The sequence below is a fragment of the Chiloscyllium punctatum genome, chromosome 3 (assembly GCF_047496795.1).
Source record: "Chiloscyllium punctatum isolate Juve2018m chromosome 3, sChiPun1.3, whole genome shotgun sequence".
Classification (NCBI taxonomy): domain Eukaryota; kingdom Metazoa; phylum Chordata; class Chondrichthyes; order Orectolobiformes; family Hemiscylliidae; genus Chiloscyllium; species Chiloscyllium punctatum.
The window spans coordinates 59,085,654-59,098,668 of NC_092741.1; the positions used below are offsets into that span (position 1 = coordinate 59,085,654).

Here is a 13,015-nt window from a genome sequence, read left to right on the forward strand (position 1 = left end):
TAGGGACTAAGAAGCCAAGGCCACCTTACATGTTAACCAAGAAGCAACTCCACGATTCTGCAAGGTCCGCCTAATTCCATTTGGGTAAAAGTAGAGGCAGAAATCAGGAGACTGGAAGGTGAAGGAATCAAATCAGTATAGTTTGCAGAATAGGTAGCACCGGTCATACTGACTTGTGAAGCCTAACGACTTGGTTTGCCTTTGTGGGGATCTTAAGCAAATGGTAAACCACTTTTCGCAGCTGGATAAAAACCCAATCGCTCGCATAGAGGACTTCTACATAAAACTAGCTGAGGGGGAAGCTGCTGTCCTTCATGTAGCTTGACATGATCCATATGTCCCTACAATTGTGACTAGATGAGGGGTCCAAGAGGTATACCATAATTAATATCCATAAGGGTTTATACCACATACAGGACTGTCATTTGGGGTATCATTAGCCTGATGCTCTTCTCCAGTGGACAATGGAGAGCATTTTACAAGGTCTACCCCAGGTTGCAATTTATCTGGATGAAATGCTAATAACTGGGAAGACCAATAAACAGCACCCGGAGAACTTGAACATAGTGCTTAAACATTTTTGCCAGGCAGATGTATGCCTAATACAGGAAAATTGTGTTCCAGGTACCCAAGTGATCTACTTGACTACAGAGTTGAAAAAATCAGGTTACACCCGTTGGAAGATAAAGTGAGCAACCAAGTTGGCTGTGACTGAACCAGTACTTAAGTCCCTTCTTGGGTTGGTAAGTTATTACAGGAAATTCATATCTAACCTGGTCTTCACCTTGGCACACTTACACCTGCTATTGAAAAATGATCAGCCTTGAAAATGGTCATGGAGCCTTCAGGGAAGTGAAAAAGCAGGTATTGTTGTCTAAGGTATTAGACCAAGTGAGAAGTGGCGCTGACATGTGATGCATCCCTGCATGGTATTGGGATATGTTGGCTCACTGATGGCCCAAAAGAGAGGAATGAATGATGCTAAATGCAAAGACACCCAAACAGAGAAGGAAGGTTTGTACGTCAGATTTGTACGTCAGATTTGGTGTCAGGAAGTTTCATGAATACCTTTTAAGGACGTAGATTTTTAATAGCAATGGACCACAAACTACTGCTAGGGTTATATAAAGAAGATAAGGCCCGTAGCGGCCATAGCATCTGATCGAATTCAGTGGTGGGACCTTATTTTCAGTGTATGCAATTCACAAGTTGGAATACTGTCCAGGAGGCCAAGTGGCAAATGCAGATGCATTGAGCCACCTCCCACTGGCAGATACACCACTGATGGTTTCTCTCTTGGAAGAGTCCATTCTGGTGTTAAAAACATTCTGTTAAAAACCCTTCTTGTTACCATAGATAATATCTGACTGTGGACACAAAGATCCTATCCTGACAAAATTAAAACAATTGGTGTTGATGGGGGAAATAAAAGGACCATTATAACCTGAACAGAAACTTTTCTGGATCCAGCAAGACCAGATCACCGGAGAGGAAAGCATATTTTTTACGGGGAGCAAGAGTGATTGTCGCAAGTAAAGGTCGCTACCAGAACTCCAACAGGGTCATCCAGTGGTTTCCAAAATGAGGATCTAGGCAAAACATTACGTCTTGATGGTCAGGATTGGATGCAACATAGTTACATTGGTGGGGCAGTCCTCAGAGTGCCACCAAGGACAAATTACCACCAGCAGCTCTCCACATTCATGGGTCTGGAAGGTTAAATTGTGGACTCGGTTACACTTTGACTATGCCGGTCCTTTCATGGGGTCAATATTCTTGATCATTGCCGAGGCCCATTCAAAGTGATTGGATGTGCACAGAGTTCATTTGAGGAGAAAGTGAGGACTGCAGATGCTGGAGTATCAGAGCTGAAAATGTGTTACTGGAAAAGCGCAGCAGGTCAGGCAGCATCCAAGGAACAGGAGAATCGATGTTTCGGGCATCCTGAAAAAGGGCTGATGCCCAAAACGTCGATTCTCCTGTTCCTTGGATGCTGCCTGACCTGCTGCGCTTTCCCAGCAACACATTTTCAGCACAGAGTTCATTTGGCAAACTTGGGGATGATTGAAAAGCTGTGAACATCTTTCACAATACACAGACTCCCGGAATTATTGGTCACATATTGGGATGTTATTTACTAGCAGTAATTTTGAGTATTCCTTAAAGTCGAATGGCATTCGGCGTGTTCAGGCAGCTCCATACCATCCTTTGTCCAATGGTCTGGCAGAAAGAACAGTCCAAATATTGAAAGCAGGCTTCAAAAAAACGGCATACAACTTCGCTTGATACCAAACTGTCTTGGTTCCTGTTTGATTATAGGATCACTCCTCACACAACTATGGGGTTAGCTCCAGTAGAGTTGCTGATGGGGATAAGGCTCCATACCAGATTAAACATTTTACTCCCAGGAAGGGGGAAGGTGCCTGTGTATGTGTGGTGGTAATGATGGTGATGAAACGGCAGCAGAAACACCCGTCACATGCCTCCTTTAAGCAAAGGAGACAGTTTACTTCAGGGTATGAAGTTTGGTATCGCAATCACAGAAATGGATCTGCAGGTGAATGAGGCGAGGTCCACATGAGGTCAGATCCTGTAACTTAAAGTTCGGGTAATGAGTCGATGCTGAACAAACATATGGATCATCTGAAAGCTGCTATCTCATAAAAAGGGCAAGAGCAAAACAAACCTGGCCCTTTAGAAAAAGCAGATAGATCAGAAACCATGGGTTCATCCCCTCCATCAAGAGTCTGAGAGGGATGCAGCCTCAATACTGTTATTGCCTGAAGAGAGTCTCCCAAGATACTCTGGGCACAAGCGATGGGTCCATGCCCAAGTCAGTGGAACTGAACCTGGGGCAAAAGCATCCCAGGAGAAGCTACTAGAAAAAGAACAGACCTACTTCCCCGAGACTTTTTTGTTGGTGGGGGTGGGGGCGTTGAGAAGAATGTTGTGATTTGAACAAAGGCCAAATGGATCTCATTGAGTATGAGATTGATCCAGGTTAACAGCCTCAATCATGGAGCCCTGGCTGACAGATACAAACAGGTGATTCAGTCTCCTCACTCTGGGGACTGGCTCTGAGCTAGCTGGTCAGACTCCATGAATTGCACGCTCGTAAATAACAGGTGACTTGGTGATGGGAAATTGGCCTCTGTGCAATTATTTCAATTCCGAAATCAACATCCAATCTCCGCAACTGTTCCAGTTCATTACCACTGAAAACTTCATTCCTTCCTTTGTTTCCTCGAAACTGGTTGGTCCCTCTCATTCTGTCTTTCAGATAATCAAACACTGCTGCCCATGTCGTTAAGCTGCAGCAAGTATGATTCTTTAATACCACCTGCACCAACTGGCATACAATGACTTATGAGCAAGTCATGTTTTATGTTTAAATTCTCATTCTTATTTTTAAATCAATTCATGCTTGTCCCTCCCAGTCTATGTAATCTCCTCCAGTCCCAAACTCCTTGCACTCCTATAATTCTAGCCTCTTGCACAGCCCTGATTTTAATCATTTTAGTATGTTCCTTTTAGGGTGAAGGGCAAGGCTGGTAGGTGTAGGGAATCAACTAGGAGAAAGTGAGGTCTGCAGATGCTGGAGATCAGAGTTGAGTTGTGATGCTGGAAAAGCACAGCAGGTCAGGCAGCATCTGAGGAGCAGGAGAGTTAATGTTTCGGGCTGGAGCCCTTCATCAGGAATCAGGTGTAGGGAATGCTGGATGACGAGAGAAACTGAGGCTTAGGTCAAGAATAAGGAGGAAGCATGTGGCAGGTATAGATAGTAGAAACCGAGTGATTTGTCAGAGGTATATAAAGGCAGCAGGAATATACTGAAGAGAGAAATCAGGACAGCAAAAAGGGGACATGAGATAGCTTTGGCAAATAGGGTTGCGGAAAATCCAAAGGGACCTTACAAATACACTAAGGCCAGAAGGGTAACTAGGGAGAGAAAACAGCCTCTTGGAGTTCAGCAAGGCCACCTAGGTGTGGAACCGTGGAAGATTGGTGGGTTGGGGAGGGTATTTTGTATCAGGGTTTACTGTGGAGATAGAGAACGTGGGGAAATAATTAGCAACATCTTGAAAAATGTCCATATTACAGAGGAGGAGATGTTGAATGGCTTAAAGCGCATAAAGGAGGATAAATCTCTGAGATCTGATCAGGTGTACCCTAGAACTCTGGTGAGTTAGGGAAGTTGCAGCAGGGTGGGTTTGATGAGCAAGTGTGTTTATCTCGTCTTTTTGTACTAGGAGCAGGGGAGTGGCAATATTCGTCTGAAAGGGTCTCCTATTTAATAGATTGTGTTAAAGAGCAGTATGGTTCGTTTGTTATTCTTAAGGCCCTTATACATGGTGAGGAATATGGTATTTTGAATGTCTACTATCCTCCGGCCCACCCTCTTGAATTTCTGACTGATGCACTATCTAAGCTGATGGCCTTGATGATTACAGGGGGGGGTGGGTGTACTTTAATTGCCTGATGGATCCTATGCTGGATAGAATGCCCAAAGGCCCCCCAAATCTTTCATCACAATCTAAACAGTTGGGTGATTTATGTGTGGAACTGGGGTTGGTAGACATTTGGAGACGTTTACACCCAATGGGCAGAGATCTTACGTTCTATTCCAATCCTCATAAATGCCACACAAGGATTGATTATTTCCTAACTCCTGTGGTTTTTTTAGATTTGGTGGTATCCTGTTCGATTGGGAATATTGCCATCTCTGATCATGCAGAGGTGTATTTAATGGTTAAAATTAAGAGTGATGCAACGGGCTCATTGCACTGGTGAATGGGTCCCTTCATCCTCAAGGACAGCAAGTTTGTAGAATACTTCTTTCGGGAATTTGAAGCTTTCTTGGCCACCAACTCAGGTACAGCTAATAATCCATCCATTCTTTGGGAGACGGCTAAGGCCTGTGCTAGAGGGATAGTTATCTCATACTCTGCCAGCCCGAAGTGACAGAAGGGATGGCAGAAGTGCCTGCTTGGGCATAACTGAAGGCAGCTGAGACGGCACATTACAGTAGACCATCGGTGACTAAGCTGCAGCAGATCACAGCTCTCCAATCCACCTTAAACTCCATGTAAATACAAACAGCAAGTAAGGGACATTCCTTTGCAAAGCAGAGGCTGTTTGAGCATGTTGATAGGCCGGGTAAATATTTGGCATATTTGGTCAGGAGGAAGAATGCCTCCTAGTCTGTTCCTTCTATTAGGGAAGGGAATGGGACTCTTACTTATGATGCTAAAAGATTAATAAGGCATTTCGGAGATTTTACTCTGAACTCTACCAGTCTGAATGCTGAGAGGACAGATGGGATAAGATGGAGTCTTTTTTTTAGGAATGTGGATCTTCCTGGGGTGTCTGCTGAACAGGCGTCTCTCCTTAGTGCTCCCATAACAGCCCAGGAGATACAGGAGGCAGTGGGGCAACTTCAAAGTAGTAGGGCCCCCAGCCCTGATGGCTTATCCAGTGAGTTTAATAAAGAATTTGTAACCATACTCTCAGGACCAATGCTAGACATGTATAACTATTCATATAGTCAGGATTACCTCCCACCATCCTTGAGAGAGGCTAAGATCTTTCTTATCCTCAAGAAAGGGAAGATCCTAGAAGACTGTGCTTCTTACAGACCCATCTCGCTTTTAAACTCTGATTTCAAAATTTTATCGAAGACTCTGCCATTGAAGTTGGAAAGAGCGTTGCCGTCTATTGTTAAGGAGGATCAGACGGGCTTTATAAAGGATCACCGATCTTCTAATAATGTTAGGAGACCACTTAACGTGATTCAAGTGTGCCGAAAATGTCAGTTCAAGGGTCGGTGGGTTCTTTGGACACGGACAAGGCATTTCACCCCGTGGAATGGCCTTTTCTTTTTTTATACCCTGGAGCGGTTTGGCCTGGGTTAAGTGTTAACTCAATGGGTAAGGGTCCTTTACAGTGATCCTCTGGTGGCGGTTCTCACTAATGGTAAAAGGCCCGATAATTTTAACATTGGTAAGGGCAGTCGGCAAAGCTGTCCTTTCTCATCTTTGCTCTTCACATTGGTGATTGAGCCGCTGGCAGAGGCCATTCGTGGGAACCCTAGTATAGCTGCCCCAAAAGTTGGGTTGAAGGTGCACAAGATCACATTATATGCAAATGATGTTCTCATTTTTCTTTCGAACCCGGCAGTTGCGGTGCTCTATTTGATACAATGTATTAATTCATTTGGCTTTTTCTCAGGTTACAAGAACAAATTTTCAAAATCAGAGGCTGCGCCTATTGGGGGGGGGGGGAGACGTTGAAGGTGGGTTCCCCTTTAAGTGGGCACAGGGAGGCTTTCTTTATTTGGGCCTCTCTGTTACCCCTAGTTTTGGTCAGTTTGTTCATTTGTTTGACAAGATTAAACAAGATCTTCAAGGATGAGGGTCCCTTCCAATGCCATGGCTAGGTCGAGTTGCTCTTATTAAAATGAATGTAATCCAATAGTTATTAATACTGTCAAAGTGTAGAAGGGCAATGAGATAGATGGAGGGTAATGTGTCTCAACATCTTTCCATACTCCCATAGTTGGTATGCCAGGTTTCCGGCCAGGGACAATGGATCCTGAGTTTAAGTCCTGGGTGGATAGGGGAATCTCTTATTTGGGTGACCTGTTTGAAGATGATGCATGAACGTCATTTGATCAAATAATTCGTAAGTAAGGATTATCAAGTAGGGTCCTCTTCCATTTTTTTTCAGATCAGAGATTTTATCCAAAATAAGACTATGCTTCTGACTGAAAGTATAGATCTGACATGGAAAAGAGGGTGCTTCATGCTAAGAGCACTCCTTCAGTGAGTACTCTATATCATTTGTTGGGGAGGGGGGCGAGCGGGGTGGGAGGGAGGTTCCTCGAGCATTTACAGGAGGTCTGGGAGAGAGAGTTCGGAGTGGAGATCACTCTGGAAACATGAGAAGACATTTGTGAGAATGTGAGGAAGATTTCAATATGTAATAGGACCCATGCTACGCAGTTAAAGGTTCTTCATAGGGCTCATCTGGCCCCAGATCATCTTGCAAAATTTAAGTAGGGTGCGTCTTCAATGTGCCCCAAAGTGTAAAATAAATACGGGTCCCCTCACTCATTGTTTGTGGTCCTGCCACAGGCTCCGTACGTACTGGAGCGCTGTGGCAGGAGTAACAGAGAGGGTCTTGGGGACCGAAATCAAGTGGACCCGGTTTCTCTTCCCCTGGGTTTGCCGAATTTATCTCCCTTAAATATACACGGGAAAAAACATTTTAGCATCCCCAGTTTTTGTGTGAGGAAGAACATTCTTTGTGCTGGGTGTTTGAAACCACGCCCCTCCCCATCTCCCCCCAAACGGGTCTGTGGGGTGGCATGAGTTAATTATGGAACACATTCCTTTGGACTTTCTTACAAACATGGTGCACCAGAAAATGGACAATTTTTATAAGACATGGCAGCCCTTTTTGAATTATTTGGAAGCGGATCTGTCGAACAATTTAATTAGAGCTTTTGTCTAGCCATGGTGGTTTGGTTTAATAAGCCTAATACCCTGAGAGGAAGCATTTCAAGCAAATATGTGTTTAATAATTGATGCTGTCGAAGGTTGAGAGCTGTGGTTTTGTTACACTGAGCAGCATTATTTATTTATTGATGTGTAATGAGTGTAGTTGTGAGTTCTTTTGTAGAGTAGTATAGTAGTTGGTTTATTGTTGTTGTCTTTGTTGTTATAATGTTATATTTTCATACTTTTCTAATTTTATAATTTTGTAAAGAAAAAAATTTTTCAACAAAAATATTTTTAAAAAAGGCATCTGTATGGGTAAATTAATGGAAGGGAGTTAGAGGGATATGGGTGAAATGCTGGCAAATGGTACTAGATTTATTTAGGATATCGGATTGGCGTAGATGATTTGGACCAAAGGGTTTCCATGCTGTACATCTCTAATACTGTATGATTCGAACACGAGGCACCACATGTTCAGTTGCCAAGTCCAGAAGCTCCAGAATACCCTCCCTACACTTCTGCTTTGAGACCCTCCTTAAAGCTCAACTTTTTGACCAGGTGTTTGACTATTTTGATCTCTTTCAGTGGATTTTTTTTGGGGTTGGACAATGGGCAGTGGAATTGCCATAATGGTGGAGAAAGAATAAGGAATAACAGACATACTAAGAGAACAAAGCTTAGTAAAGGATATGCTTAAAGTATTCTTACAAAGTATAAGTACATGTATAAAGTGTACATATATGTGCATAAATGCCATAAATAATTGCTAATCTTACTGGTAGACTGTGAATTATACATTAATTACCGTTACTGAAAGAATTAAATTCATTCATACCATGATTGTGGCTACATTGTTTGGAAATGTTGAGGCAAGAATTGAAAATGAGGCAGTAATGCTTCCAGCAAATCCTATTGCATCCATTGATCTTATGATGAAACACAAAGTGATAAATATAGGTCCATTTGGAGCTTTATCCAATAGGCTGAGAACAGAAATAAAAGACATCAAATTCAGAAAAAGTACAATACATACTTTCTGATCTATCCCTCTACCACCTTTCATAACTCTTCCAATGTTGCTTAATCATCAACTACTTGCTTAATAACCATTCCTGGATGAGCAAAGATTTTCTTCTAAGTACTGGAAAGTCGAAAACTAGTGCCCTGTGGCCTCACAGCACCAGTTCCAGCCTTTGGGTGACTGTGTGGACTTTGCATGTTCTCCCGGTGTCTGCATGGGTTTCTTCCCACAGTCCAAACCTGTGCAAGTTAGGTGGATTGGCCATGCTAAATTGCCCCATAGTGTCCAGGAATGTGCAGGCTAGGTGGGTTAGTTATGGTAAATGTGGGATAATGAGTACAAGTGGTGACAGGTGGTGTCCCGCAGGGTTCAGTACTGGGGCGGCAGCTATTCACTTTATATATTAATGATATGGATGAAGGGACTGGGGGGATTCTGATGAAGTTTGCTGGTGATATGAAGTTAGGCGGACAGGCAGGTAGTACTGAGGAGTTGGGGAGGCTGCTGAAAGATTTAGACAGTTTGGGAGAGTAGTTCAGGAAATAGCTGATGAAATTCAAGTGAGCAATTCAAGTGAGTCTTGCACTTTGGAAAAAAGAATACAGGCATGGACTATTTTCTGAACAGTGAGAAAATTCACAAAGCCAAAGTACAAAGGGATCTGGGAGTGCTAGTCCAGGATTCCCTAAAGGTTGACTTACAGGTTGAGTCAGTGGTTAAGAAAGCAAATGTAATGTTGTCATTTATCTCAACAGGGTTGGAATATAAAATCAGCCATGTGCTAGAGACTTTATAAAGCTCTAGTTAGGTCCCATTTAGAATACTGTGTGCAATTTTGGGCCCCACATCTCAGGAAGGACATATGGCATGGAGCGTATCCAGCAGAGATTCACACGGATGATCCCTGGAATGGTAGGCCTAACGTACAATGAATGGCTGAGGATCCTGGGATTGTATTCATTAGAGTTTAGAAGGTTGAGGGGAGATCTAATGGAAACTTACAAAATAATGCATGGATTAGAAAGGGTGGACGCTGGGAATTTGTTTCCATCAGGCGGGGAGACTAGGGCCCGTGGACACAGCCTTAGAATTAGAGGGGGTCAATTTACAACGGAAATGAGACATTTCTTCAGCCAGAGAGTGGTGGGCCTGTGGAATTCATTATCATGGAGAACAGTGGAGGCCGGGACATTAAATGTCTTCAAGGCAGAAATTGATAAATTCTTGATCTTGCAAGGAATTAAGGGCTACAGGGGAGAGTATGGGTTAAGTGGAGTTGAAAAGCCCATCAGCCATGATTAAATGGCGGAATGGACTCGATGGGCTGAATAGCCTTACTTCCACACCTAGATCTTATGGTCTTAGGATAGGGTGGAGGGTGAAATATTCTTTGTTGGGTTGGTGCAGACTCAATGGGCTGAATGGCCTCTATCTGCACAGTAGGGATTGTACGATTCTATGGTCCTTTCACAAACTTTGTTCCCTAGCTCGGATTGTCTGAGGTTGAACCAGTTTGTCACCTTCCAACTGCATCTCTGTGCTGTCACTATGACCACCTATTTACACTTTAGTAATATCACCCAACATTGCTCCTGCCTCAATCATCTTCAGATGAAACCATCATCTATGATACTGCCAGTCTTTGGTACCTCTAAATTTAACTACTGCAAAGTATACCTGACCAACCTGCATTTGTACCATCTGCAAATTTGAGATTACCTAAAAGGTCTGCTGCACGTGTCCTTATTAGCACTAAATCCCATTCATTCATCAATCCTCTGCTTCTGACCTATACTAACTCTTGATTAAACAACTACTTGATTTTAAAATTTGTATCCTTATTTTCAAATCTCTCCTTGGTCTCACCCCATCCATATCTATGCACTCTCTCTCTATTCCCAGATTCCTCCGAGTTATCTGTGCTTATCAAAATCTACTCTTGAGAATCTATGAATATCTTCTTAATTCTTTCACAGGATGTGGGCACTACTGGCTGGGCTAGCAGCTTTTACACATCCCAAATTGTTCGTGAAAGGATGACATTGATGAATTGTCTTCTTGAACTACTGTAGTACATGTTGTGTAGGTATGTTCACAGACTCAGAGTCCTGTAAGAGTTTTGTTGTGTTTCAATGAGATCACCCCTCATTATTGTCATCACAGTCAAGGCCAACTCTATTTAATTTTTTATCATAGGATGATCGCTCCATCCCAGGAAGTAGTTCAGTGAATCTTTGTCACAGTCCCTCTATGATAATTATATCTTTGAAGATTCTTCTTTTTGATTAGGTGGAGAGACGCACTTTTTGGTTGCCTTTGTTCCCAATCCTCTTTCCTTCTGCTGTGCCAATGATCATACAAAAAACAACAAACTTTTGAAAATCAATGGATAGTTGCTGGCATAATAAGAGATGAGTGAAGGAGCATCGCTCCGACAGCTTGTGATTTCAAATAAACCTGTTGGACTATAATCTGGTGTCTTGTGATTTTTGACTTTGTCCACCCCAGTCCAACACTGGCACCTCCACATCAGAATTTATTTTTCATTGACTGCAAAAGTAGGGCTTTTAAAATTTTGTGCATGGACATAAATGTAGAAAAGTTATTATACAATCTTTGAGAACCAGTCTTTAGCTATTGAATGTTTGAGTTGGGGTTCAAATTGTGGTGCTTTTGTATACAACTATCACAAAGAAATCAACATTTACAACAGGTATTTTACCTCTTGAAAGTAAGTGACCACATAGATTTTGTTCTCAATATTGCAAGAGAAAAAAAGAAATCAATCTGGTAAAATTCTAGTTTCTGAATTTTAAAGAATTTGTCCCTGATTTAATGTTAGTAATTGTATTCCAACCCCCTTCCATTGTGAAATTTACTGAAATTACTATCATGATTTGGAGATGTCGGTGTTGGACTGGGGTGGACAAAGTTAAAGTTAAAAATCACACAACATCAGGTTATAGTCCTACAGGTTTATTTGGAAGCACTGCCTCTCCATCAGGTGATTGTGGAACATGACCATATGACACAGAAATTATAGCAAAAGGGTTACAGTGTCATGGAGTTGTAACGAAATATTAAACAACTTTATTTAAAAATCACACAACACCAGGTTATAGTTCTTAAACAAATTTACATTAAGTCTTTCATCTTTTAGAATGGGATATGGTGGTTTAGGCTCTTTAATATGTAACTCTCAGAATTACATTCTTAAGGTGGCATCAGCTTATCTAATAATAGGTGTCATCTCAGCTTAGACAATGCATTAAATGTGTGAAGGTAAAGTTTGTACCAATGTTGAATCAATTCTATTTCTAAAGTGGGGGCCCACAGAATCTTACATGGATTAATGCAGTTTTTGAACAAAACAAATGTAAATCTCCAAATTAAATTCACCCCATAAACCTACATGTGTGCAAGAGAGACAGAGTGGGTATGTGTGTGAGTGTGTGTGTGTGTGTGTAAGGATTTCAGTGTGTGTGAAAGAGCGAGTGTATGTGCGTGTGTAAGCTTGGTCAAGTATATGTATGAGTCTGATGGGATATAAGCCTGTGAGATGGTGCATGTGTGGGGGTGAGGGCAGGGCTGCGCGCATGTTTGTGTGTGTGTGAGAAAGAGAGAGAGAGTGAGGGGGATGGAGAGAGACAGAGAGATGACATGAACTCAAGGTCACAGTTGAGGCCTTCCCCATGGGTATTGAACTTGGCTATCAGCCTCTGTTCAGCCATTTTGAATTGTTGCTTGTCCTGAAATCCAACTTGGAGGATGGTCACCCAGAGGTCCGAGGCCATATGTCCCAGACAACTGAAGTGTTCTCCGAATGGAAGGAAACAGTCCTGTCTGGTGATCGTTGCATAGTGTCCATTCATCTGTTGTTGTAGCGTCTGTTCAACCTCGCCAATGTACCAAGCCACAGGGCATCCCTGTCTGCAACGTATGAGATAGACAAGGTTGGCCGAGTCACATGAGTACCTGAGGCGTATATGGTGAGTGGTGGCCCCACGTGTAATGGTGGTACCCGTGCTGACACACTAACATGTCTCGCAGCGGCTGCTGTGACAGGGTTGTACGATGTCATGGTTGATGTTGTCCTGAAGGCTGGGCAGTTTGCTGCGAATAATGATCTGTTTGAGGTTTGGTGGTTGTTTAAAGGCAAGAAGTGGAAGTGTAGAGAAGGTCTTGGCTAGGTGCTTGTCCTCATCGATAATGTGTTGCAGGCTGCAAAGAACATGGCACAGTCTTTCAGCTCCCGGGAAGTACTGGACAACAGCCAAGGACCAGATTGCAAGTATATGCTATATAAAATCCAATGGATAACTTATCCAAAAATGACAGTATACCAGCCAGAAAGGAACATTCCAGACAAGATTCTGTGGGCGCCACTTTAGAAATAGAATTGACTCAACATTGGTACAGACTTTACCTTCACACATTTAATGCATCATCTGAGCTGAGATGACACCTATTATTAGATAAGCTGACGCCACCATGA

General features: G+C 42.7%; 1 protein-coding gene across 6 annotated transcripts in view; it reads right to left on the bottom strand.

The window, feature by feature from the left end:
- Positions 1 to 13,015, bottom strand: part of slc18b1 (solute carrier family 18 member B1) — a 63,192-nt gene that overhangs the window by 30,644 nt on the left and 19,533 nt on the right. For all 6 annotated transcript variants that reach the window (XM_072553765.1, XM_072553763.1, XM_072553764.1 and 3 more), the window contains one exon: positions 8,335 to 8,482. In XM_072553765.1, the coding sequence (XP_072409866.1) occupies positions 8,335 to 8,482 (148 nt within the window). The remainder of the gene's footprint in view (positions 1 to 8,334; positions 8,483 to 13,015) is intronic.